General features: G+C 42.0%; 2 protein-coding genes and 1 pseudogene across 2 annotated transcripts in view; all 3 read left to right on the top strand.

Annotated features, from left to right (window-relative positions):
* LOC137656807 (guided entry of tail-anchored proteins factor 1-like) overlaps window positions 1-10,537 on the top strand; it is an 87,086-nt gene extending 76,549 nt beyond the window's left edge. Inside the window, exon 6 of the mRNA XM_068391118.1 lies at window positions 7,347-10,537. Coding sequence (XP_068247219.1) covers window positions 7,347-7,499 — 153 coding nt within the window. The 3' untranslated portion in view covers window positions 7,500-10,537. The remainder of the gene's footprint in view (window positions 1-7,346) is intronic.
* Window positions 1-27,468, top strand: part of LOC137656812 (mitochondrial thiamine pyrophosphate carrier-like) — a 615,169-nt gene that overhangs the window by 479,857 nt on the left and 107,844 nt on the right.
* Window positions 1-27,468, top strand: part of LOC137656101 (uncharacterized) — a 505,345-nt pseudogene that overhangs the window by 416,520 nt on the left and 61,357 nt on the right.

The following is a 27,468-nucleotide window of genomic DNA, read 5'->3' as shown; positions in this document are numbered from 1 at the left end:
TACTCGCTGTTGAACCTGGAGTTTTTCCCATCATATTTGGTGAAGTACTTTAATTTGGTTTGAGCTTTCGCAGTACAGGTGTTTTTCTTCAAATAAATCCTTGAACTCTTTTTTGAATCGGATTAATTGTTGATGACTTAGATCGTTTTTTGGAATTTTCCCTTGACTAATTCAAAATGGCTGACCCTTCTCAAGTTCCCAAGTTTCGAAAGTGTAATGCTAGGGACTGTAAGAGGCGTCTTCCAAAGGCTTCTCTCGACCCTCACACTGTTTGTTCCAATTGTCGGGGTAAAACCTGTCAATTGGGAGATCGGTGTGAGGAATGCGTGGGCCTTTCGGAATTCGATTGGATCGAATTTGATAAATATACACGCAGACTAGAGAGAGATAGGGTAAGGAGAAGTTCTTCTAGGTCTGTAGATTTTTCCTCTCCACATGCCCCTGAACCTAATCCTTCCCCTGTAGTGGTTGTTCCTAACCCCCCTCCTAGCACTCAGGAACCATCTATGCAAGACATGATGCGTGCCATTCATGCCTTGGGGGAGAGAGTTGAGGCTTTAGCAAGTGACCGGAATCAACTCATGGCGGACGTGAAGGAACTCAAGTGCCAAAGTGCCACGGCGGATAGTGTCAAAGTGCCTAGTGTTTCGCAAAGTGTTGTGAACAGTGTTGCGACCGAGGGTTCGTCTGTTCGTGCCTGTCGTCCACCTAGTCCGGGACCTCTTGCAAGCTCCCAAGCCCAGGGGAGAAGCAATGTCGTACGACTTATGGGTTCGAGAGGCCTTGATCAGCGAACAGACGTTCCCTCTTTGGTATCAGGCGGATCTCGTCAAGATCGCCCCTACCAAAGTAAGACGAGAGAGCCCATTTTTACCTCGTCGTCCGAAGGTGTTTCACGTAAGAAACCTTGGACCAAGGTCTCTAGACCTTTAAAGCGTAAGTCGGTCCCTTCAGGACAAGTCCAACGTCCCGGATGTAGCCACTGGGACAGTTCGGACCCGTTGCTGTCATCTGATGACTGCTCGCCGCCTAAGAGAGGCAAAGTTGTGCCGTCTCATTCGTTAACCCCGTCTGTTACCGCACCTGCTTCCGTTGACCCTAAATGGGTGTTACTGCAAGACATGCAGTCTAAGCTTGCATCCTTGATGGAGGACTACAACGCTGAGAAGGTTTCCGTTGAACCTACTGGCCATCAGCCATCCAAGCGTTCTGTTGTGCGTCCTGTTGACGTGGATGTAGCTTTCTCGCGTCAACCAGTTTGGGGTGGTACCTCCACCGATGCGACCCAGTGTGGATTTCCAGCCGCACGTTGACGTTAGGCAACGCTCTGATGCGATTGGTGACGTTCAGGACGTTCATCAACCATCAGAGTTGACTTGTTTTGACGCGGTGCGTCAACCTCCGCAACCCGGAATGGTGTTGACTGCACAACCCAGACGGTCTAAACAGTCTCGGGTGGACGCTGTGCGTCCTCGCGCACCTGTTGTTGTTGACAGTTCCCAGACTGTTCAGCAGTTCCAGGACGCTGCGTCCGGCTCCGTCACGTATGCACCAGTGCGACCGGACTCTGCGAGTCAAACGTTGCCTACACCTTTGCCGTTTTCTCATCAGTTATCGGATGAGGAACTGTCAGATGAGGACGTTGCTGAACCACAGCCTGAGGATCAGCCTTCAGAATTAGATGAGCCTAAAGCAGTTCAACCATCCTTGGACTTTAGAAAAGTCATGGCTGTTTTTAAAGAGTTGTTTCCTGATCACTTTATTTCTGTGGCTCCTCGTTCGCCGCCGTCCGAGTTTGTCTTAGGCGTTCCTGCTACCATGCCTGCCTTTACTAAACTCGTTCTCTCTCGCTCATCCAAGAGAGCTTTACGGCTGTTAGGCGATTGGTTAGAGACCAAGAGGAGTTTAGGGAAGACGGCGTTTGCCTTCACCCCATCTAAACTCTCGTCTGGTATGCCACGGGAGAAGTTCTCGGCTTGGGAGTTCCTGCCTCTGCCCAGGGCGACTTCTCAAGTCTTGTAGACTCTCCCCGCCGCCTTGCCATGAGACGCTCGAAGATTAGTTGGTCACCCTCGGACCTGGACCACCTTCTTAAAGGCATATTTAGGGCGTTTGAAGTCTTTAACTTCCTGGACTGGTGTTTGGGAGCCCTGAGTAGGAAAATCTCTTCTGCCGATAGGGATGTTTCCTTACTCATTATGTCCTGCATGGACAAGGCCGTCCGAGATGGGTCCAACGAGCTTGCCGCTTCATTCACGTCCGGAGTCCTTAAGAAACGAGAGTCTCTGTGCTCTTTTCTGTCAGCAGGAGTGACGCCATGCCAAAGATCTGAGCTTCTCTTTGCGCCCTTGTCTAAGTGCTTGTTTCCTGAAGTCTTGGTTAAGGAAATTGCCTTGTCTTTAGTGCAGAAGGACACCCACGATTTAGTTGCGTCCTCGGCTCGCAAAGCTCCCCCTTTGCCTGCCTTGTCTGCTAGACCTAGGATAGACACTCCAGCGTCCAGGTTTATCCCGCCCTTTCGTGGCAGAGCCTCCAGCAGGGGAGGTGCTCGTGCCGAAGGGAAGAGAGGAAAGAGGAAAGGATCCAAGTCCTCTAAGGGAAGAGTCTGACTGCCCGCAACTTCAGACAGCAGTAGGTGCCAGACTCAAGAACTTCTGGCAAGCCTGGGAGAAGAGAGGCGCAGATCAACAATCTGTGAGGTTGCTCAGAGAGGGGTACAAAATCACTTTTGTACGCAGACCTCCTCTAGCGACGTCCCCCATCGATCTCTCTCCCAGGTACCGAGAGGAAGAAAAGAGACAAGCCCTGAAACTGGAAGTGTCTCTTTTGCTAGAGAAGGGAGCGGTGGTCAAAGTCTCGGACCTTCAATCACCGGGGTTTTACAACCGTCTCTTCCTAGTATCAAAGAAGACAGGAGGTTGGAGACCGGTGCTAGACGTCAGTGCTCTGAATGTCTTTGTCACAAAGACGAAGTTTACCATGGAGACCACAAAGTCAGTCCTAGCAGCGGTCAGAAAGGGAGACTGGATGGTCTCTCTAGACCTAAGGGACGCTTACTTCCACATCCCCATTCACTCAGACTCCCAACCTTTTCTGAGATTCGTCTTCGACGATGTGGTGTACCAGTTTCGGGCCCTGTGCTTTGGCCTAAGCACAGCTCCTCTCGTGTTTACGAGGCTTATGAGGAATGTGGCAAAATTCCTCCATTTATCGGACATCCGAGCCTCCCTTTATTTGGACGACTGGCTTCTCAGAGCCTCTTCCAGTCATCGCTGTCTGAAGGATCTCAATTGGACTCTAGATCTGACCAAGGAATTGGGACTCCTAGTCAACTTGGAAAAGTCACAGCTGGTCCCATCCCAAACTATTCTGTATTTAGGGATGGAGATTCACAGTCAAGTTTTTCGGGCTTTTCCGTCGGCCCCCAGAATAGATCAAGCCCTGCTCGTCATCCAGAAGATGTTGAAGAAAGAACGCTGCTCAGTCAGGCTTTGGATGAGTCTGGTAGGAACGCTGTCATCCCTGGAGCAATTTGTCTCGCTAGGAAGGCTACACCTCCGACCTCTACAATTCCATCTGGCTTTTCACTGGAAAAAGGACAAGACGCTAGAGGCGGTCTCGATCCCGATTTCCGAAAAGATAAAGACTTGTCTGACTTGGTGGAAGGACAATATCAGCCTACGAGAGGGTCTTCCCCTGGCAGTTCAGAAACCCAACCACGTTCTCTTCTCGGACGCATCGGACTTGGGCTGGGGCGCGACGCTGGACGGTCGGGAATGCTCAGGTCTGTGGAACTCGAGTCAGAGGAGCATGCATATCAACAGCAAGGAGCTTTTGCCGGTTCATCTGGCCTTGATAAGCTTCGAGAATCTCCTTCGAGGCAGGGTGGTGGAGGTCAACTCGGACAACACCACGGCCTTGGCGTACATTTCCAAACAGGGAGGTACCCACTCATTGACTCTGTACGAGATCGCAAGGGACCTGCTCATCTGGTCAAAAGATCGAGGCATCTCCCTAGTAACGAGGTTCATCCAGGGCGACTTGAACGTCCTAGCGGATTGTCTCAGTCGGAAGGGTCAAGTAATTCCAACCGAATGGACCCTCTACAAGGATGTGTGCAAGAGACTTTGGGCGGCTTGGGGTCAACCCACCATAGATCTCTTTGCAATCTCGCTGACCAAGAGGCTTCCAATCTATTGCTCTCCAGTCCCAGACCCAGCAGCAATACATATAGATGCCTTCCTCCTAGATTGGTCACATCTAGATCTTTACGCATTCCCACCATTCAAGATTGTCAACAAGGTACTGCAGAAATTCGCCTCTCACGAAGGGACAAGGTTGACGTTAGTTGCTCCCCTCTGGCCCGCGAGAGAATGGTTCACCGAGGTACTTCGATGGCTGGTAGACGTTCCCAGAAGTCTTCCTCTAAGAGTAGACCTTCTACGTCAGCCACACGTAAAGAAGGTACACCAAAGCCTCCACGCTCTTCGTCTGACTGCCTTCAGACTATCGAAAGACTCTCGAGAGCTAGAGGCTTTTCGAAGGAGGCAGCCAGTGCGATTGCTAGAGCGAGGAGAGCGTCTACCATTAGAGTTTACCAATCGAAGTGGGAAGTCTTCCGAGACTGGTGCAAGTCAGTTTCCGTATCCTCGTCCAGTACCTCTGTAGCCCAAATAGCTGATTTTCTCTTATACCTGAGAAAAGTACGATCCCTTTCAGCTCATACGATCAAGGGCTACAGAAGCATGTTGGCCTCGGTCTTCCGGCATAGAGGCTTAGATCTTTCCAACAATAAAGATCTGCAAGACCTCCTTAAGTCTTTTGAGACCTCTAAGGAACGTCGTTTGGCTACACCTGGGTGGAATTTAGACGTGGTCCTAAGATTCCTCATGTCAGACAGGTTTGAGCCTTTACATTCAGCCTCCCTGAAAGATCTCACTCTTAAGACTCTTTTCCTGGTATGCTTAGCCTCGGCTAAAAGAGTCAGTGAGCTTCATGCCTTCAGCAAGAACATCGGGTTTTCGTCAGAAAAAGCTACTTGTTCTCTGCAGCTTGGTTTCCTAGCCAAAAATGAGCTACCTTCTCGTCCTTGGCCTAAATCTTTCGATATTCCTAGCTTATCGGAGATCGTAGGCAATGAACTAGAAAGAGTATTATGCCCTGTTAGAGCTCTTAAGTTCTACTTAACTCGTACTAAACCTTTACGAGGCCAATCTGAAGCGTTATGGTGTTCGGTTAAGAAACCATCCTTGCCTATGTCAAAGAATGCTTTGTCATATTTTATCAGATTATTAATACGAGAAGCTCATTCATACTTGAGTGAGGAAGACCGATCTTTGCTTAAGGTTAAGACGCACGAGGTTAGAGCTGTAGCAACTTCCGTGGCCTTTAAGCAAAATAGATCTCTGCAAAGTATAATGGACGCAACCTATTGGAGAAGCAAGTCAGTGTTCGCGTCTTTTTACTTGAAAGATGTCCAGTCTCTTTACGAGAACTGCTACACACTGGGACCATTCGTAGCAGCGAGTGCAGTAGTGGGTGAGGGCTCAACCACTACAATTCCCTAATTCCATATCCTTTTAATCTGTCTCTTGAAATGTTTTTTAATGTTGTTTTTATGGGTTGTCCGGAAGGCTAAGAAGCCTTTCGCATCCTGGTTGATTTGGCGGGTGGTCAAAGTCATTTCTTGAGAGCGCCCAGATTAGGGGTTTGATGAGGTCCTGTTGTATGGGTTGCAGCCCTTGATACTTCAGCTCCTGGGAGTCTGTCAGCATCCTAAGAGGATCGCTGGGCTCCGTAAGGAAGACGTACTTACAAGGCAGAGTAATCGTCTAAGTCGACTTCCTTACCAGGTACCTATTTATTTTGGTTTTGTTATATTGATAACTGTCAAAATGAAAAAACACTTAGCTTATACGATGTAAACATATTTAACTCTGGTCTCTACCCACCTCCTTGGGTGTGAATCAGCTATTATATATTCACCGGCTAAGTTAAATATTTAAAAATGATATTTTAATTATAAAATAAATTTTTGAATATACTTACCCGGTGAATATATAAATTAAACGACCCTCCCTTCCTCCCCAATAGAGACGCAGTGGGATGAGAAGAAATTGAAGGTTTTGTTTACATCGAGAGTGGTATCTGGCCGACAGTTGGCGCTGGTGGGCACACCCGCAACCTGCATAGCGATCGCTGGCGAGTTTTTTATGTATGTGTCTGTCGAGCAACAGAGTTGCAGCTATTATATATTCACCGGGTAAGTATATTCAAAAATTTATTTTATAATTAAAATATCATTTTCATAACATTAAGGTATTCCCACTCAAAAAGGGAGTAAAAGTACACATATTAATAGCAATCTGATTAAAAGAAACCACTGTGAATTAATGAAGCACTGGGATGAAGTTATTGCTAATGCAAGAAGAATAATTAGACTGACTTCCTTAGACCTAAAGATCTGCTCACTACTTCTGCTTCTGCTACAGGAGATGGAAGCCTCTGCAATTCTATATACAGATTTTTTTTTTATGTAACTTATAAGCAGATGATTAACCCTTATACCCCCAGGCTATTTGGAAATTTCCAACCCTTAACCCCCAGGGGTTATTTTTTTTCAAGCACATTTCATTTTGCAGTATATTTTTTTAAATTGCACTAACAGCCTTATATTTCATCATAGAGAGGTCAGGTTGGTCTCATTTTCTTGGAAAATGCCTGAAGTTTCTCAAAAAATTATCAAAAATATGCAAAAAGAAATTTAAATATTTTTTTGCAAGGACGTACCGGTACGTCCATGGGGGTAAAGGGATGAGTTTTGTAAAACGTACCAGTACGTCCTTTGGGGGTAAAAGGGTTAACTATATGAAATATATGATTTTTGTAATATCTTTTCTGTACTCTTCTTACATGCATTAAGAATAATATTATTTTAGTGTGTTAAGTGTGAACTCCTTAAACCTTATTTTCCAGAGAGATAATGCCCATTTTAAGCTGTTGTTTTGTGCAAGATTATGCAGTGTGACATCTTTCAAATTTTTTTCCCTAAGGGCTTTTAAGATAGAATTTAATTGTTTAAGCTTCTGATATTTTGTTTATCTTTCTATGCTTGTTTTCATTTATGCAATTACAGTACTTTGTAATAATAGCTATCCATAAAATAAACTCTTGCAAACTTTGTCTGAATTGTACAAAATTCTGGTTTTACAACGTCCAAATACTGTACAGTATTTGAAGTTACACCCCTACCATAGGAAAATATGGATACTGTAACTTGAATTATTGCTGCAAGTCGAGTCAAACAGCTACAGAGTGGCTGTTAAGATGTAGTCATTTGCTTACAGATCAGTGTAGTGGTGTGGATGGCAATCATGAGAGCTGTGTGCTACAGGATAACCAAGAGCATTGGTTCTACGCTGAAAACCACAAATCATCCTGCAGGTCCAACCATTCCTCAGGTGGCCACAGGAACACCTGTAGCTCCACCACTCGACTGAGCAGCGCAATGAGACCTGTGTCGAGTCATTGCAGTTCTTCCTTTGCCTGCTGTTTTCTTCTTTATGAAATGAGAAGAAAATATATATTTTTGTTTTGGAGTTGTTATCGGTTAGTTTTAGGAAGTCATGGATATTTATATAGGAAAGTATTTAATTCACACAAAGCCCAGTAATCATGCATTTCATTGCCATATTGTATATGTGGAATCCCTGTCACGCAAAACTCATCCTTAGATAAAAGATCCTTATTATGTCGTCAGTCCCATCAAAAGTTGCTTGCTGAAGCTCTCAAAGGGTCACCACTTTAGGTTGTGATTGATACTTTAATCACTCGCTAAAACAGAATTCAAGACTGTATGACCTGAGGTCAAATAGCTACTGATTTTTCATCTTTTCCGTAAGTGAATTAAGTAATTTTTTCTTTAGGAATATGAAGCTTTTGAAAATATTTTAAGTGTTGTGGAAGTGTTTGAGAATTTTCAGGCATGTGAAGGGTGTGATCAACAAAGAAGGCTTTATGCTATTTCTTTTTTACTTAGTTTTCAGTAAAATTTTGCAAAATGAAATTCTTGGTATTCTATCCTTTGTGGACTTTCTTTTCTACTTCAGTTATATGGCACATGGCGTAGTGTTAAGTGCAATATGAATTCCGAAACTTCCAATTGAATAAAAAATTTAAATAGTTAAATCTTAGGTACTTATAGTTTTAACCAAAAAATATATTTTCAAAAAGGTTTCAAGATATTTTCAGAGAAAAAGAAAAATATGTCAATGAAGTTTTTTCTATTCATTCGTGAATGACTGCCGTCATCAATAACGTTATCTTAGTTGGACTAATTGGACACAAAATCTTTGCCTTATGTCATAAAAATATAAGTACAGTAGATGGCAAATTCAGCAGCTAACTTAGATTTGCAAAAACTGTAACAGCTTATGCTGAAGGGTCTGGCTATTTTATTTATATTTTTAAATAGTATGTCTTGATCAATATCAATTATATAATTTAAGTAATAATGGGTTATAGAAGGGCAGAGAGATATAATTTATGGTGAATTAGATTAGGTTTGATTGGGGGCTAAATCCCCCATTTAAGTAAGTCCTAGAATTCAGTTGAGGTTTTAGGCATTCATTTTAGGTAAAGCTTCCATCTTTGGTTTAGCAAAACCTGGCATATTAAGATAGGTTATGTTATGTTGTACCCTGTAGCTACCCTTGTTATGTCTTATGCCTTCGTTTCTTTGATGATGGAGACTCATTACATACAGGAACTCTGTATTCTAACAACTATTCGTGTTGTGATTTATTAATTTAATGTTTATCTTGCTTTTGTTTTGTAATCCTGTTTATATGTTTGATATGATAGGCGGGAAGATGAGAACAAGTAATTTATATCAAATATATGTAAAATTTCCACATAAATGGTGAGAAATTATTGTATCATTTACCTACCATGTTCCATTTTCATCCATTTTTCCTATGGCTCATCATCTTTACTGGGAATATGTTTGTTTGTGTTTTTATTAATTTAAGTGAAATGTTTTTTATTTGTTTAAAAAGAGCTGGTGTAAGCTTGTAATGATAAATCATACTGTACCATTCAGAGCAGTGTACAGAGGTTCCATCTGTACATTCTCTAAAGTACCATAAGTTAAATTTAACTGTACAGTTCTATACAAGTAAAAGAATGCTATAGTGTACTATCCAAGAAGGCATTCAGACGATGATTTGCTAGATATGACTTTTCTTTTTTTTTTTTTTTTTACCTCGCATGGGCATATGATTCAGTCTTTCGATAGTTAATGTGGGCATTACCTTGTCATTTATTTCAGTCTCTTGATAGTTGAAGTGGGAATTACTTTGTAATTTCTTTGTCTATCGATAGTTGATTTGGGCATTACTTTGTCATTTCTTTCAATCATTTGATAGTTAATGTGGGCATTACTTTTTCATTTCTTTGTCTTTCGATAGTTAATGTGGGCATTACTTTTTCATTTCTTTCAGTCTTTTGATAGTTAATATCTGCATTACTTTGTCATTTCTCATATTATGTGTTTGTTTTCATTCATTATCTATGCATTTTGTTCTCATTTCCTTCAGATAAAAATTTTCTGGTATTTTTAATTTAAGTAGTTCCTCTCATTGTTTCTGTAACTCCCAGATGCATTGCTTTCTTTCCTGTATTCTTCATCTGCTTCCTATGGTTTCTTGGACTCATTTTTGTTTGTGTAGAGATTTTGCTTCCTTAATTATGTAATAATAATGCAATACAAAATATAAATCGTAACTTATATCTAAGGGACGTTAGTAACCTACATGTGATATATCGTAGGTAGACTTTAAACTATTCAATGTTTATTTGTGCAAGATTATATTTATCTTGAGGTGATTTTGATCTTGGAAGTAAGTTTCCATGGAGGTTTTTCTATTTTTATTTGGTACAGTTCAGTACTCTTGAAAGAGTTTACAGATAAGTGTATTGAAGCTTATAAGGTATATAGTAAACTGGTAGTGAAAATGCATCTATTTTTTTCAAAAATTAAAAAAAAAGATTATGACATTATAAAATTTAGGAAAATATTATATAGGCCAACTACTGTTGAATCCATTTTTCTACTTTGATTTTAGACAATAAATTAATGATGATTGATATGAATATTCATCCTTTTCTCGGTGTCAATGTTTTTTTTCAGTTTTGGTAATTGTTGATTAGTTTAACCTTCTGGTTATCCAGCTTTCAGCTCATAACTTTTGGTCAAGGAACAATGACATAATGAAAAATGCATTAAGAAGCTTGAATAAATTTTATATAGCATTTACGTGAACGGACGATGCCAAAGTACATCATAGGATCCACAGAGTTAAAGTGTCCTTGTTGCAAAATCTGTTTATCTGTTGGCGTTTGAAAACTTGAATTATTATACAGTTTACATTACTTGCTCTAGGATAGTAATGAATGTATATAGGATAGGTTATTTGTCATGTTATGTCACAAGAGGTTTATGCTTTGTCCTCTACATTATTCAAGTCCATATTCAGAATAGGGATTTTTATGCTTTTTATGATTTATAAATGAAAGAAAAATATACCTTAACATTTATTGTGTGAATTTTATTGGAATCCAACATCACAAATTTTAAAAGGATTTAAAATTTTTCCTATCTATACAAACCTAAGTCCTTTAGTAGGTGTTAGAGTCTGGTTAAAGCTGTAAATGACAAATGAAGAATTATCAAGGTTCTTGAATTCACCGCCCAATAGCCACTGGTAGTATGGGTCTGTCACTGCACAAAGCCTCATTTCTGATTTTGGCCATTGAGGTGCACAGATGTGTTCTTGATGCACTACAACCGCCCTGAAGTATTTCACTAATATTTCTTTCTCTTTACAGTCTAAGAGTGAAACAACAAAGCACCATGCAGACGTGTCCAGGGCTCACGGATTGACACTGTGGCACCTTTATGAGTAAGGTTGAGATTGATTGTCACCCTTTATGTCTGTTGTGTTGAGGCACTGCTGGACTTTGGACTTGCCTTGTGTTGTGTGCAGGGAGTGGCTGTCCTTCCAGTGGGCGAGATTGTTCTTCCTCAAGTACGACCTCATGTCAGGAAAGTCAGTGAAATCCCGACTTCTGAAACTCATCACTCCGGCCATTCTTCGCTTGACTCTTCGGATGACAAGCTGAAGAAGCCCGATAGCCTTGTGTCCTTAGAGCACGTTCTCAAGGCAGTAAACCTCCTTGCTTCCCCTAGAGAAAAAGAGAAGCCTCCCCTTGAGAAGGAGCTCCATTTTTCAGTTTTGGCAATCCTGGTGGAAGCTCTTGTTTTTTATGGAAGTCCCCTGGTGTGCCAACACCCTTTTTGCCGCCCATGAGCGTTGACTCCTATGATAGAGACTCTATCACAGAGTTTTCTCTTTACTATTCTGAGAATGATGTAAGCAGTTTTTCAGGCTATAGCCCAGTTGAGTGCATGACTTTGGCACACAGATCAACAAAGAGCTCCCGTAGCCCTGCGACTGCCGGTGCGGTGCCTGGATAACAGGTGCCCCAGCAGCATGCAAGGTTAAAGTGTGCCGTCAACAAACGCATCAACCAGGAGCGCTTCCTCAACTTGCAGAAGTGCATCACCTCAAAGCATGTGAAACTGAGGCACATGAGGTCCCAGATGTGAGTGAAGAACATACACCACAAGGATTTGAAACCCGCCACCAAGCAGCATGCAGCCAAGAAACGCGTCATCCACATACACGGACACACGCGCCTTTAGAGTACTGTAACGTATGTTACGTTTCACCTTCCCCCACAGAAGCAGTCTTCTCTATGAGTGACAGTACAAGTTAGGAAGAGAAGGCATCTTGAGAACACGCCTCTCAAAGTTCTCTATGAGCGAATGGTCCCATAGGGTGACTGTCCACTCCTTTACCAAAGGTTTTAACTAATAGCATACGCACGTACGCAAACCTAATCGCCTATCAGAGCTACTTGTCTTTTCTCTGTAAAGCGAGGAGGGAATTCCACACCTTACAGAACTAATGTTGGTAGCTAGGATGTGTTCAATTATAGGGGAGGATACAGACTCCCCCATTTATTCTCTTCCTTTTCCAAAGGGGAGAAAGTCGAGGGAAAAAAAAGAAGACTCTTCCAGTGGAAAACTAGATGGGTATCATCTGCTAGAGACTTGGAGATTCGATTTAGGCAAATCCACCAAAGAATTCAAGGCTTGCTTCCCTTGAACCCGTCAAGTCTTTCTGTGCCGTTGAATTGCTGGTATCTGTCGAGGTTAAGCCCTTGAAGTCTACTTCTAGTGAACCTGAAGAGGAGAAATCTTTCCTGAGAAAATGGACTTTCGTCAGGAAACTTAATGAATTGGGTGATGCTCTGAAATAACATGGCTCGAAGCAACACCTTGAGCTGCCTAGGTCACGACAAACGAAGAAGACTATTAAGAAGTTGGAAGCACAGGTCTCTGCTACCAAAGACTCCCTGTTAGTAGCTCGCTCCTCTAAGTTAACTCCTGTTTGGAGCCATTTCTTCTCCTTTCCCCTTAAACCATGAGGTAGTCACCCTGACCTCGAGGAACATCAGCAGAGAGATTCGTAGAGCAACCATCAGTTTTCTCAGCCTTGAAGGCCATGAACATTGAGGCATTAACAATGTCAGCTTTGCAGGCTTCCTCTTGGATCAACCACTGGTCCAGAATGCTATCATATTTTGCGGTATCTGGGAATCATGCGGATCCTAACATATGCAAACAACTTGATGAGCTTGATCTTTCGGGAGCAAATGCGGTGGGAGTTTTTGGTACACCAGTGAGCCTATTAGTGAAGCAACTGGGTACAGAAATGCCAAGATGTAGTGGTCAACAAGTCTGTCAGACTTATGGCCTCGTATTACTCTATGTCTTTGAGGAAAACCCCACTAACACAGATTGCCTGCCTCTTTCCACCTGAAGAGGTGGAGGTAGGAGTAGAGAAGTGGGAGAAACAAGTAAAGCTTCCTTCATCATAAGAGCTGCCACCTTCAAGCAGCCTTCTACAATGCCTGCTAAACAAAAGAACTTGCCACCAAGGTATCCACCGATGAGAATGAGACAGAGTGACAATGACACTCCCCTATACAAGAGATTGAAATGTCAGGGCCAGCCTTTTTGCCTCTGACAACCTCACGGCAGACAAAGGCGAGGTAGAAGAGGATGACGTTATCTCCCCATGTCACCACCTGTCGGTGGATGCCTGTCGAGTCGTTTTACGAGGTGGCAATTCGATGGGGCAGAACCTTAGAGGGTAGAGGTCCTTCGTAGCAGATATTACCTCCAATTCACTAACTCTCACCCTCCTCTCTATCGCTGACGAGCCGTTCATTGTATTCAAGTGGCTCCATCAAAGTCCTACTCCTTTAGGAGGAGGTCAAGAAGGTGTTGGGCAAGAAAGTAATCAAGGAGGTCAATGACTCATTTCCTTGATTTTACAGTAAACTGTTTCTAGTACAGAAGCTGTCGGGAGGTTGGAGACCAGTCATTAACCTGTCCCATCTAAACGTCTTTGTTCTGCAAACCAAGTTCAAGATGGAAATCCCAACACTGTCCTTCAGACAATAAGACTGAATAACTTCTTGTCTGTATAACAAAAGGACACCTGTTTCTAAATTCCAATCCCCCAAAACAAAAGAAAATACTAAAGGTTCTCTTTGGGAACGAGAAGATTCAAGTTTCGAGCTCTGTGTTTCGTATTATCCACAACCCCTCGTGTTCACGAGAGTGTTCACACTGGTGTCAGCCTGGGCACAAGTGATGAGAGTAAGACTTCTTCTATATGTCGACAACTGGCTTTAACTTGCGAAGTCTGTCCCAGCTTTAGCTCCACAAGGACCTTTTTCTCAAGTTTTGTGAGGATCTGGGGATCTGAATAAATTTTGAGAAGTTTGTTTGTACCCCATGTCAGCACCTTGTCCACTTGGAGATGGAAATAGACACAGTCCAACCAAAGTCTTCCCATCGCAGTACAGGCTGCAGAGGTTGAAGAAATTCACAACACCATTCTTGACACACGGTCCCTTACAGGCAAGCACTGGCAAAGACTGCTTGGACATCTGTCTTCATTAGAACATCTGGTCTAGATTGCTTTGCTCTCTATACCCTAAGTGCTGTCAACTGTTTCTTGATTCTGATTTGTGTGTTAGCTGTTATGTAAGAAGAGATCCTTATTACTGTCTAAAGATATTTACTGTTTGAAATATCTTAAGCTATGGAATATTGAAAATATAATGCTCTTTTAAAGAAGCGTTATGGAAAAATACAGCTGCATTTATTTTATAATGAATTTCTACTCGCTTCATAATTCCATTTTCAGAAGGTCATTAACCGTGAGATTCTCAATATTTGTAGTTAATATGAAAAGGGTTATGTCTATCATATGCATTTTCTTGTTCTGTTTGTAGAAAATGTACTGATTTGAAACAGGCTGTTAGTGTTTGTCTTCTTGTAGTAGGACAATGTCACATTGCGGTGCTGATTGCACTTATACTGTATTCATGTACCAGTGATAAAGTGCATTTTCTTTTGTGCTTGAAAAACTGCTACTATTTATTTGTGCTGCACAGTATTTCAGTATTGTATTTGGAAGTTGAGTGCATGATGAATCATCTTTAGTTAAATGCCAACAATAAAGTATACTTTGTTGTATTTTTCTTCTTGCTGGTCATGGTAATAAAAAGCTCTCCAGAACTTTATGTAATCGATTCAGGACAGTACTGTATAGTTCTTTGTTGGTCCATGTGAATTTACCTATTTCCTAAAGTTGTACAGTCATTATTTCCAAGTTTTTGTTACGCAATCACTACCAGCACTGCGGAAAAGAGACTGCATTCAAAAGTAAACCTACATACTGTACACCTTCTATAGTTCCAAACACACTTTAACAATGGTCTGACAATTGAGTGATGGAAAACATTGCTACTTGTATGACATCTCTGGGTTTACAGGCAGTACTGTGTTTTTGGTAGAGTGTGGTACTGTATACATGATGAAAGGACTAGTCATGTAGGAAGAGATATCATCAATCACTTTCGATGATTTTGAGGATGACTGGAAAATCCCTCAAAACTACAAAACATGAAATTTTTTAAAATGAGTATAAACTTATTTTACTATACAAGGTTATTAAAATATATAAAGTTCATAGTTTTTGTTGTATTTCTTCATTTTTTTTTTTTTACTATCCCTTTAAGTATATTTGCTAGTAATTTGATAAGAGATTCAAATTTACCTAGGAACGTCTTTAAGAGCTATGGATCCAAAGCATAGAAGGATGAAATCTATGTTGTACTTCAAATTCGTAATACAGTACAGTACTTTAATAGTACATATCCATGCATAACGGTCATAAACGATTTAATTTGTGGGTTATTTTTTTTTTTTTTTTTTAGTACCAATAGTACAAATCCAGAACACTCAAGATTGAAATTATGGAAGACAGAAAATTATGTTTTGATAGGGATCATGAACCTTGGATCTGCCAGTATTTTTAGATTTTGCTGAACAATCGTTTAATAAGTATTGTAGATTTGGTTCTAGGACATTTGCGTACTGGACGTTTGTGTCCCGTACAATTGCGTCCCCGGATATATGCGTCCCGGACATTTACGTACCTGTATGTGTGTTTTACTGATTCTATAAAGCTTTTTATCTTTACCTTTACTCTATACTTTTACACAGTAATTTTAGTTATACCTTTATCCACACTGAATATGCATATGTTTTAATGGCATCAAATAATTTAGATTTTTACTTCATGCTTTGACAATAATTATACCTTTAGCCATATTTGACACGAAAGGATATATATATATATATATATATATATATATATATATATATATATATATATATATATATATATATATATATATATATATATATATATATATATATATATCGAAACAACAATATTTCATTTGCATGTTTTATCTTTAAAACTTTATAAATTTGAAAATTTTTATACATATGTATACACCATGAATTTTCTATGTCTTAAAAGATTAGGTCATATTTTTTTTTCAATAATGACTTGGGATAGCTACTTTTAAGCTCATACCTAAAAGGTATGCATGTTATGAGCAACTCCTCGTAGGAAAGACAATTTGTTTTCGGAATTGTACTGATCAATGAATGGCTGTAGGCGAATAGTGACCATCTTATTTCTCGTTAGAAGAAAATCTAGAAATTAATGAAATTATATAATATATTACACAAGTAAAAAAAAATAGCTTAGCAACTCGCCACTATGTGACAGAAGTAAATAAAAAAGAAAACTAAGGTTGAACTTCCATGAACTAAATGACTCTTCTGCTTCTACAGAAATCAGGAATTGTTTTCAAAAGGTCTACGTAAAAACAAAAGTAAAATGATAGTTAAGTACAGTAATTTTCAGTTCTGTGCTTCAGTGGTTTTATGCCATATATCTTATAAACAGTAATTAGTATTTCTGTAATCGAACGATAACATACATACATACATACATACATACATATATACATGCATACGGACATACAGATAGACAGAGTCACTTCCGTATCTTTTAACAAATATTAACTGGTCACTAAAAACAAGTACAGGTACGCAAATTTCCGGGACGAAAAAGTCCGGGGATGCAATTGTCCGTGGACGCAATTGCCCGGGTCACAACTGTCCGGGATGCAAATGTCCAGTACGCAATTGTCCTACCACTTGTAGATTTTATTTGATAAATTGTACTTTATAATATAAAGAGGGGTAAACTGAAAGACTAAAATGTTTAAATGTAGCAAGTACTTTTTTTTTCAAATGATCAATGTTGGTTTAAGATGTTTTAAGTTATCTGTATTTTTTATTCAGTTTGACTATATATTTACTCATATTGAGTAAATATATTAAGTTAAATAATTAAAGCTAAAACCTGTAAGCTTCATAAATCTTGATTGTGAGAGAATATAAACCTCAGTTAAGATTGGATTGCTTTCATAATTAGCATCAATGCACATTAACTTTTGAAGAATTTGAGTGGAAATTTTATCAAATGTTTATGTAAATTCTCAGCATGGACGTTTTCCAGTAATCTACCAGCAGCAGCTACAGTAGGCGAGAGGGTAAATATAGTGTGAGAAAGGTAATGAATGCCAAATTACCCTTCTATCTTGCTAACGCATGTCTTCTCATCTCAAGAGGTAAGATTCCTGGTTTTAATGTTCCTCTCAAATTTTATATTGCATGATTAATGTCTTATTTACTTTTTTAAAACAAGTAGGAGTGAGTCATTCTCTCTCTCTCTCTCTCTCTCTCTCTCTCTCTCTCTCTCTCTCTCTCTCTCTCTCTCTCTCTCTCTCTCAGTGCTGAATGAAAGGTTTAGAAAAAATTTTCATTTATCATTTGCCAATGTAGCTTTGTAATTTACTTATACTAAGATAACAAAAAAAATTCTGCACTGAAATTGTTCAGTGGCTACTTTCCTCTTGGTAAGGGTAGAAGAGACTCCTTAACTATGGTAAGCAGCTCTTCTGGGAGGACACTCCAAAATCAAACCAGTGTTCTCTAGGCTTGTGTAGTGTCAAAGCCTCTGTACCATGGTTTTCCACTGTCTTGGGCTAGAGTTCTCTTGCTTGATGGGCGTATAGCATCCTGCATTTCCAATTAGTATTGTAGCTTAGCCAGTAATGATATCGGTAATACTGTAATAATAATAGAAATATTGAAAGGAGCGTTAGAAATAGCTAAATGAGGGAAAGACTGTAATGTCTTACTGCTTATTGAATAGAACAGATAGTCAGAAGTTATGTTTAAGATTGCACATTTTCAGTGGGGTATGAATTTCAGTGGTTCACAAGTAGAACAACTGAAAGTGGAGAGATAGAGAAGGATAATAATACTGTAGAGAAGCAAAACTCGGAAGAGTTGTAACATTTCCATTACTTCTTTGATATACTGGGTTATAAGGGTCGAATCAAGGTGGAATTATGAAAAAGGTAATAATGAGGTGGATCTTATGGAAGGGAATTCCTTGATTACTGTACTGTGCTGGCAAGGTGATGCCATTGACAAGCAGGCCAAATTTTTATGTGTAAAGCGTTAGCTTCTTTAAGCAGTGAGTATGTGAGCTTTTCCTGTAAAAATACAGATCCTATCCTATAACTATGAAGTTGTGATCTTTAAGGTTTTAAATGTGTGTAAAAATAATATTGTGACAGGAGCTGCGGGAGACAGCTTACTAACAAGTAACTTTATTCCAGAGACAATGCAGCTATTTATAGCCCCCAGGGGCTCACATAAGGATAACAATTGCATGTTTACAATCAATGGTCTGTCGAGAAGGTTGGCATTGTCTTAAAAATGGATAACATCATAACGGAATGCTAATACAGTTTAAATTAGCTTTTGACATTGAACGACACTTTCATGTAGAGTCCGTTGGCGATTGTAGTATTGAAGAAAATGTTGATGGGGCATCCTTCTTAATCTGTATGTGCATTGTTTGTTGCATGTACATTACAATATCACAAAATGAGGAAAGCAGATAAATTTTCTGAACAGGCGGAAGATTGATTGAGATGGCTTGGGCATGTGATAAAAAGGGAAAATTGGGAACTAGTTAAGGAAGTGAAATTACCAAAACTTTCATGAATTAAGTGTTTTGGACCTCGTGGGAATTCAGGTGGAGTATGGTCACTATATACATACATATACCAAGGCACTTCCCCCAGTTTTGGGGGGTACCCGACATCAACAATTGAAACAAAACAAAAAGGGGACCTCTACTCTCTACGTTCCTCCCAGCCTAACAAGGGACTCAACCGAGTTCAGCTGGTACTGCTAGGGTGCCACAGCCCAGCCTCCCACATTATCTACCACAGAAGAAGCTTCATAATGCTGAATCCCCTACTGCTGCTACCTCTGCGGTCATCTAAGGCACCGGAGGAAGCAGCAGGGCCTACCGGAACTGTGTCACAATCGCTCGCCATTCATTCCTATTTCTAGCACGCTCTCTTGCCTCTCTCACATCTATCCTCCTATCACCCAGAGCTTTCTTCACTCCATCCATCCACCCAAACCTTGGCCTTCCTCTTGTACTTCTCCCATCAACTCTTGCATTCATCACCTTCTTTAGCAGACAGCCATTTTCCATTCTCTCAACATAACCAAACCACCTCAACACATTCATATCCACTCTAGCTGCTAACTCATTTCTTACACCCGTTCTCACCCTCACCACTTCGTTCCTAACCCTATCTACTTGAGATACACCAGCCATACTCCTTAGACACTTCATCTCAAACACATTCAATTTCTGTCTCTCCATCACTTTCATTCCCCACAACTCCGATCCATACATCACAGTTGGTATAATCAATTTCTCATATAGAACTCTCTTTACATTCATGCCCAACCCTCTATTTTTTACTACTCCCTTAACTGCCTCCAACACTTTGCATCCTACATTCACTCTCTGATGTACATCTGCTTCCACTCCACCATTTGCTGTGACAAGAGACCCCAAGTAATTAAACTGATCCACCTCCTCAAGTAACTCTCCATTCAACATGACATTCAACCTTGCACCACCTTCCCTTCTCGTACATCTCATTACCTTACTCTTACCCACATTAACTCTTAACTTCCTTCTCTCACACACTCTTCCAAATTCTGTCACTAATCGGCCAAGCTTCTCTTGTGTGTCTGCAACCAGTACAGTATCATCCGCAAACAACAACTGATTTACCTCCCATTCATGGTATTTCTCGTCTGCCAGTTTTAATCCTCGTCCAAGCACTCGAGCATTCACCTCTCTCACCACTCCTTCAACATACAAGTTAAATAACCACGGCAACATCACATATCCCTGTCTCAGACCCACTCTCACCGGAAACCAATCACTCGCTTCATTTCCTATTCTAACACATGTTTTACTACCTTTGTAGAAACTTTTCACTGCTTGCAACAACCTTCCACCAACTTCATATAACCTCATCACATTCCACATTGCTTCCCTATCAACTCTATCATACGCTTTCTCCAGATCCATAAACGCAACATACACCTCCTTACCTTTTGGTAAATATTTCTCGCATATCTGCCTAACTGTAAAAATTTGATTCATACAATCCCTACCTCTTCTAAAACCACCCTGTACTTCTAAGATTGCATTCTCTGTTTTATCCTTAATCCTATTAATCATTACTCTACCATACACTTTTCCAACTACACTCAACAAATTAATACCTCTTGAATTACAACACTCATGCACATCTCCCTTACCCTTATATAGTGGTACAATACATGCACAAACCCAATCTACTGGTACCATTGACAACACAAAACACACATTAAACAATCTCACCAATCATTCAAGTACAGTCACACCCCCTTCCTTCAACATCTCAGCTCTCACGCCATCCATACCAGATGCTTTTCTTACTCTCGTTTCATCTAGTGCTCTCCTCACTTCCTCTATTGTAATCTCTCTCTCATTCTCATCTCTCATCACTGGCACCTCAACACCTGCAACAGCAATTATATCTGCCTCCCTATTATCCTCAACATTCAGTAAACTTTCAAAATATTCCGCCCACCTTTTCCTTGCCTCCTCTCCTTTTAACAACCTTCCATTTCCATCTTTCACTCTCTCTTCAATTCTTGAGCCAGCCTTCCTTACTCTCTTCACTTCTTTCCAAAACTTCTTATTCTCTTCATATGACTGACACAATCCCTGACCCCACCTCAGGTCAGCTGCCCTCTTTGCCTCACGTACCTTGCGCTTTACTTTCACATTTTTCTCTCTATATTTTTCATACTTCTCTATACTATTACTCTGCAGCCATTCTTCAAAAGCCCTCTTTTTCTCTTCCACTTTTACCTTCACTCCTTCATTCCACCATTCACTGCCCTTCCTCATGCTGCCTCCAACAACCATCTTGCCACACACATCACTTGCAATCCCAACAAAATTTTCTTTTACTAACTTCCACTCCTCCTCTAAATTACCAGTTTCTCTTAATCTCACTTCGTCATATGCCATTTTCAACCTTTCCTGATATTTACTTTTTAACCCTAGTTTTATAGCTCTTCAACCCTCACTAGCTCCCTTTTACATCCACCTACTCTATTCCCCCACTCTTTTGCTACAACTAATTTTCCTTCCACCAAAAAAATGATCAGACATACCGTTAGCCATACCCCTAAACACGTGCACGTCTTTCAATCTTCCAAACATTCTTTTAGTTATCAACACATAATCCATTAATGCCCTTTCTACTACTCTTCCATTTGCCACTCTTACCCATGTATACTTGTTTTTATCTTTCTTTTTGAAAAAGCTAGCACTTATCACCATCTCTTGTTCAACACACATATCTACCAGTCTTTCACCACTCATTTTCACCTAGTACGCCATAGTTCCCAATGACACCTTCCACCTTTCCAGCGCCTTTACGTGTTGATAACTTCCTTAACCTTAATTGGTGGGGCAAGGATACAACTTTAAAAGTAGGTTCTCAACGTCTATTAGAGTAAATGCATAAGATACGTGGGACACAAGGAAAGATAACTTATCAGCTAAGGGGACGAAGACGAACAGGCTGCATCATGGGAACACAACAGATAAGTGTTGCCAATGCTGACTCAATGTTGCCATATCATATTAATAACATTACAAGAATTAATCTAATGATATGCAACATCTGAAATAATGGTTGAAAGTACATAATACGGTTGATAATACGTACAATAATAATAATCATGATAATGCAGTAAATAATACATACAATAATAATAATCATGACAATACTGGTACATGTGAAATGTGTCTTTTCATGTACCTACACCTCCCTCCCCCTCACGCTCGTAGTGCATTCTCGAGCAGACTCCTTTTCTACGAGTCTTTGGGAACGACGTGGATTCACAGGAGGAATGGTGACTAAGGACTCTCTTTCTAGGTCCTGGCAAGGGGCCACTGGGACAGGGAGAGAGGGGTCACTAATAGTGGGTGGCACTGGACGAAGAAAACGGCGATTACGCCACCACACACTACCACTAGGGAGGTGAATTTGATAAGTCTCTTGACTCTCCATGGCCCTTGACAATGCCAACTTGGTCCCAACGATGAGAGGTCGGGTCTTGAATCCGAACTTGCTGTCCGACGCTCAACTTGGGCAGGGAGTGGGCATGCTGGTCATACTGGGTTTTTACCTGCTTGTAGCGGGCGGCAGCACGGCAGTCACAGTCTTCAGTCTTGACCTGCCACTCCTTGGAGAATGCATTTGGATGGGCAGGAATACATGACCTCAGAGGACGGCCATACAGGATCTGGGCAGGGGAGCGTCCTGTAAAGTTAGGAGTATTCCTGAGTTTCAGCAATCCACGGTCAAAATCTTCATTATCGATGTTGCCAGACGGGGCTGTTTTCAGTATGAGGTGCTTAATTGACTTCACAGCAGCTTCGTCATGACCATTCGATTGTGGGTAGTGGGGTGAGGTTACCATGTGTCGAACTCCCCATCTCTTCATGAAATCCTTGAACTCTGCGCTGGTGAATTGTGGCCCTCCATCTGTCCTAAGGCGAAGAGGAACACTAACTTCACTGAAGTAGCGGCAGAAGATCCTGATGGTATTAGAAGCGGTAGTATCGCCTTTGCAGGGGGCGACAACAGGCCATCCTGATAAGCGATCGACGACGACTAGGAAAGACTTCCCTGCAACAACAAAGAAGTCAGCTGAAACTGACTCAAAGGGTCTTGTTGGATTGTCATCATTCAGTAGAGGTTCCTGCTGCTGAGATGGCTGCAATGTCTGAGATGCCTCACAAGCTCCGACTGTATTGGCGATGTCAGAATCGATACCGGGCCAGAAAACTGACTGCCTCGCTCTACGCTTGGTTGCTTCCACACCCCTGTGGCTGTCATGCAAGTGGGACAAGGTGCGGCAACGAAGGGCGGCAGGAACTACAACTCTTGCTCCATACAGGACGAGGTCACCATCGGCGTAGAGATCTGCACGTAGTTTCCAATATGGGAGTAAAGAATTGTGCAAGTCATATCTGTTGTGAGGGAATCCTGATGTGACACAATTGAGTAGACGCGTATACGAAGGATCTGTTCTCGCTGCGTCTCGAAGATCCTGAAGTATCCGGTCGGCATCCTGAGCTGAAGACTCGTCTGAAAGAGTAATGGTGTTCATGGCTATGACAGTCCAAAGATGAGCAGCAGAAGAAGCACCTGAGATTTCGTCCTCCTGTGTGGGGTGGCTGACTGGGGCTCGAGACAATGCTTCTGGAACACAGAGCAACTTCCCAGCACGCCACACAGCTGTAAAGATGTAGGGCGAGATCTTCTCCTTGAGGCGCTGGAGACGAGAGTTCTCGATGGCATCCAATGTATAACTGTTCAGAATAGGGATGAGGGGTCGGTGATCCGTCATCAGAGTAAAGTGCTGTAGACCAGCTAGGTATAGCCTACACTTTGACATTGCCCAGGCAACGGCTAGCATCTCGAGCTCAATGGTAGCGTAACGTGTCTCTGCTTCGGCGAGAAAACGAGAACCACACTGAACTAGACGCAGGTGTCCATTACCATGGTCCTGCAGGAGAGCATATCCAATGCCATTGAGGCGTGAAGCGTCTGTCTGAAGAACGACGGGTAGGTCTGGGTCAAAGAGGGCGAGAACTGGTGGACTGGTGAGGGCTAACTTGACGCGTTGAAAGGCTTCATCATGGTCAGAAGTCCAGACAAATGTTCTCTTGGGACTCATCAGGGGGCGTAGAGGTTGGGCTGCAACGGAGATGTCAGGCGTAAACTCTGCTAACTGGTTGACCAATCCCATAAACGATCTGAGGTCCGTCAGGTTAGCAGGGGTCGGAAAATCCTTGATCGCACTGCCTTTTTTGTGGTCAGCTGAGATGCTGTCTCCTGACAGCGTGTATCCGCAGAAGTTCATAGAGGGGGCAGTGACCACAAATTTGTCCTTATTGAGTGTGATCCCAAACTTCCGGCACCTGGTGAGCACTTCGTGGATACGATGAAGGTGGGTAACGTAGTCCTCGTCGTAGAGAAGGAGGTCGTCTATCACCTTAACATAGTTTTGGACACCTTGAAGGGCCATATCACCTTGCACGCAGAAGGCATCTCCAGTAGCTGCGAAGCTCATCGGTCCTCTGCAATGTATGAACCGACCATATGGCGTAATAAAGGTGGTTAAGTGACAATCTTCTTCAGCCAGTTCCATCTGCCAGTACCCGTTAAGAGCATCAGCTGTGGTGAAGAAACGAGAATTCCGGTCCACACTACGAATAGCCGTGTAGGGTGTGGGTGAAGGATGAGCTGGACGAGAAACTTGGCTGTTCAGCTTTGTTAGATTCACGGTGATACGTACGCCTGTTCCATTCTTGGCGACGACGACAAGAGGGTGGCACCAAACTGAAGGGTCATCACCAGCTGGTTTGATTATCCCTTGGGCCACCATAGACTCAAGCTCTTCTTTGACTTGGTCCTTAAAAGCAAATGGAATCTGTCTTGGGGTGTGGATGGCGAAAGGCACTGCACCATCCTTTAGGTGGATTCTCATGGGAGGACCAGCCATGGGCTTGAGAGGAGCAGTCTTCAAATCTTCTTTCGAGACCAACACATCTTTAAATTCCCGAAGAAAGTATTCCTTGGCTGCTGAGGGTGACGTAGTTGCTGAGATGGGCAGCTCCTTGCATCCATTAACATGTTTGACTTCTAAAATGGGTTTGGGGAAGTCGGGAGATATTATGGACAGTTCTTGGCAATGGCCATAGGATAAAAGTGGAACTTCCACATTTTTGTGAACCTGAATCCTGGCAAGACATGATCGCTTGCCTAAGGTAAGGGTAGCTTGTAATATACCCAGAGCAGGTGACATCGGAGATCCATCCGCCGTGAACGTCACATTTGGCGGAGATGGTAGCAAGCAGCTCCTGGATATACCCAGGGTGTCTAGGTGTTGCTGTCCGATAACGGTGACGTCGGCACCTGTGTCAGGTAGCATCTTGATGCGAGAGTTAACATCGCCAGATGACAAGAGGACACAGATAGGTTTTTGGGTCTTGGAGATGGTGGAAGGTGATCCTAAGCGACGACAGCTGGTCCGTGAATCTTGTTGTTTGTTGGAGACTGCAGAGGCACCACTGTTGCTTGAAGATCTGTCTCGATGACCATTTTTCTTGTTATCCATGCAGCATTTATCGAAGTGTCCAATACGGTGACAATGACGGCACTGGACTTTGCTGGCAGGACACTTCAACGTCCTGGACCAATGGCCAACACGGGCACAGTTTTTGCAGGTACTGTTGGCAGCAGGGCATTTATCAGGTTCGTGCTGACGGGCACAATACTGGCATAAAACGGCAGGCTTAGAGGACTTCGGCGAAGGTGGAGGCTTCCCGCTTGATTTCTTGCTTCTCCTGTAGGCTGAAACGGCACACAACTGGCTGGGTGGGCCACGTATGGCAGAAGTTGCAGTTTTAGCTGCCTCATATGATCGACAGGTTGTGACGAAATCTTGTAGAGGAGAGTTGGCGTCCAAGGCAATCAACTTCTGAACCAACTCTGCATCTCGAATACCCATCAAGATAATCATTTTCAGTTGGGTCTCTTCACATGCAGCGGCATTACCTGGGCACAAATCAACTTCGTCTGCGATGCGTCGAAGTCTCACGTAGAAATCAGCAAAAGATTCTCCTTCCATTTGCTTACAGCTAAGCAACTCTCTTCGGCGAAGGACTTCATTCCTTAGTTCCTTAATATGAAACTGTAGAGCATCCAGGACTTCGTCTACAGACTTATCTGTAGAGGGAGAAATCTGCAGTGTGTGTTCTAAAACACGCTGTGTTTCAAGGGTTAAGCACATCCTCATCTGGATCATTTGTTTTTCACGTGGAAGCTTAGAAAGATCCACCATGACGGCATAGTCATCCCACCGGCGTCTCCATTCCCTGAACATTTGGAATGTTGCATCTGCCTTCAGTGGGGGTGGCATTTAGGCTGTTGCCTTCTGTGGAGGTGGAAGAGCTGGTTGATTGGAGTTAGAATTCACCTCTGTGACAGGCGTATGGTTGCCTGGATGAGAATGGATGATCGGGGCAAGAGTTTGAATGAGAGCTGTAAATCTTGCATTTTCTTCTTCTCTTCTAAGATCATCCTCTCTTAGGCAAATTGCTTCTTGTTCCCTTCTTCTTTCTTCTTCACGTTGTCTTTCTTGTCTTCTTGCTTCGTCTTCCCTTCTTCTTTCATCCTCATACAAGCGAGATTCCTCTAAAAAACGAATTAAAGCGAGGAAATCAGTCCCGGTAGCTTGAGAGGCAGACGGGGGGTAGTAGTGGGGACTTAAGAGTGGTGGGGTGGGAGAGGCAGCGCTCTCCAACACTCCCCCAACACTGTGGGCGTGGGCGGCATCGACGCTGTGGGCACCCACATCGCTGAATGGTCCCTCTTCTGTGGGCTCTTCTAATTGTTCTGCAAATATATCTTTCTGGGCCATTATTACTTTCGATGTGCAGTGGGTAAAAATACAATTCCAACAAAGTTATCAAAAACAACACAAACTGTTTTAAAACACTAATAATAAGAAAGTTTAATGCAAGCAAGTGTGTGCGTATGTGCATGAACACGTCCGCCAGCGACTCCGAGTTGAGGGGAGCAGCAACTCTGCCTCAGGCACTGGCACTGGCAGTCACCCCGTGACGATGGCTGAGACTGGATGTGGTCACGCATGCTCCAACAGAGTCCCAACAGACTATTTGCTTGCTTCTTGAAATAGCACAGCAAAAACACTGGGACATAAAAAAGAGAGCACTATAAAAGCACAATGCACTGCACAACACTTCACTGTTAACTTGCATCACTACACTGCACATGAAATATGAGTAAATCGAATTACAACGAATTCACATTTGAACCGAGAGTCCATTAATGGCGTCGGCCGGTTCCCGTTGTCCACGTCTTAAAGAAAGTTCTCCTAATACGACACTGGAAGTTCACTGCGCCATGTACGTGTTGATAACTTCCTTAACCTTAATTGGTGGGGCAAGGATACAACTTAAAAAGTAGGTTCTCAATGTCTATTAGAGTAAATGCATAAGATACGTGGGACACGAGGAAAGATAACTTATCAGCTAAGGGGGCGAAGACGAACAGGCTGCATCATGGGAACAAAACAGATAAGTGTTGCCAATGCTGACTCAATGTTGCCATATCATATTAATAACATTACAAGAATTAATCTAATGATATGCAACATCTGAAATAATGGTTGAAAGTACATAATACGGTTAATAATACGTACAATAATAATAATCATGATAATGCAGTAAATAATACATACAATGATAATAATCATGACAATACTGGTACATGTGAAATGTGTCTTTTCATGTACCTACAGCGCCCACTCTAGCATTTAAGTCACCCATGACAACTACATAATTCCTTCTACCC

This window comes from Palaemon carinicauda, chromosome 17 (assembly GCF_036898095.1).
Source record: "Palaemon carinicauda isolate YSFRI2023 chromosome 17, ASM3689809v2, whole genome shotgun sequence".
NCBI classification, from domain to species: domain Eukaryota; kingdom Metazoa; phylum Arthropoda; class Malacostraca; order Decapoda; family Palaemonidae; genus Palaemon; species Palaemon carinicauda.
The sequence above is the reverse complement of the archived record's forward strand: the minus strand, read 5'-3'. Positions and strand labels throughout refer to the sequence as shown.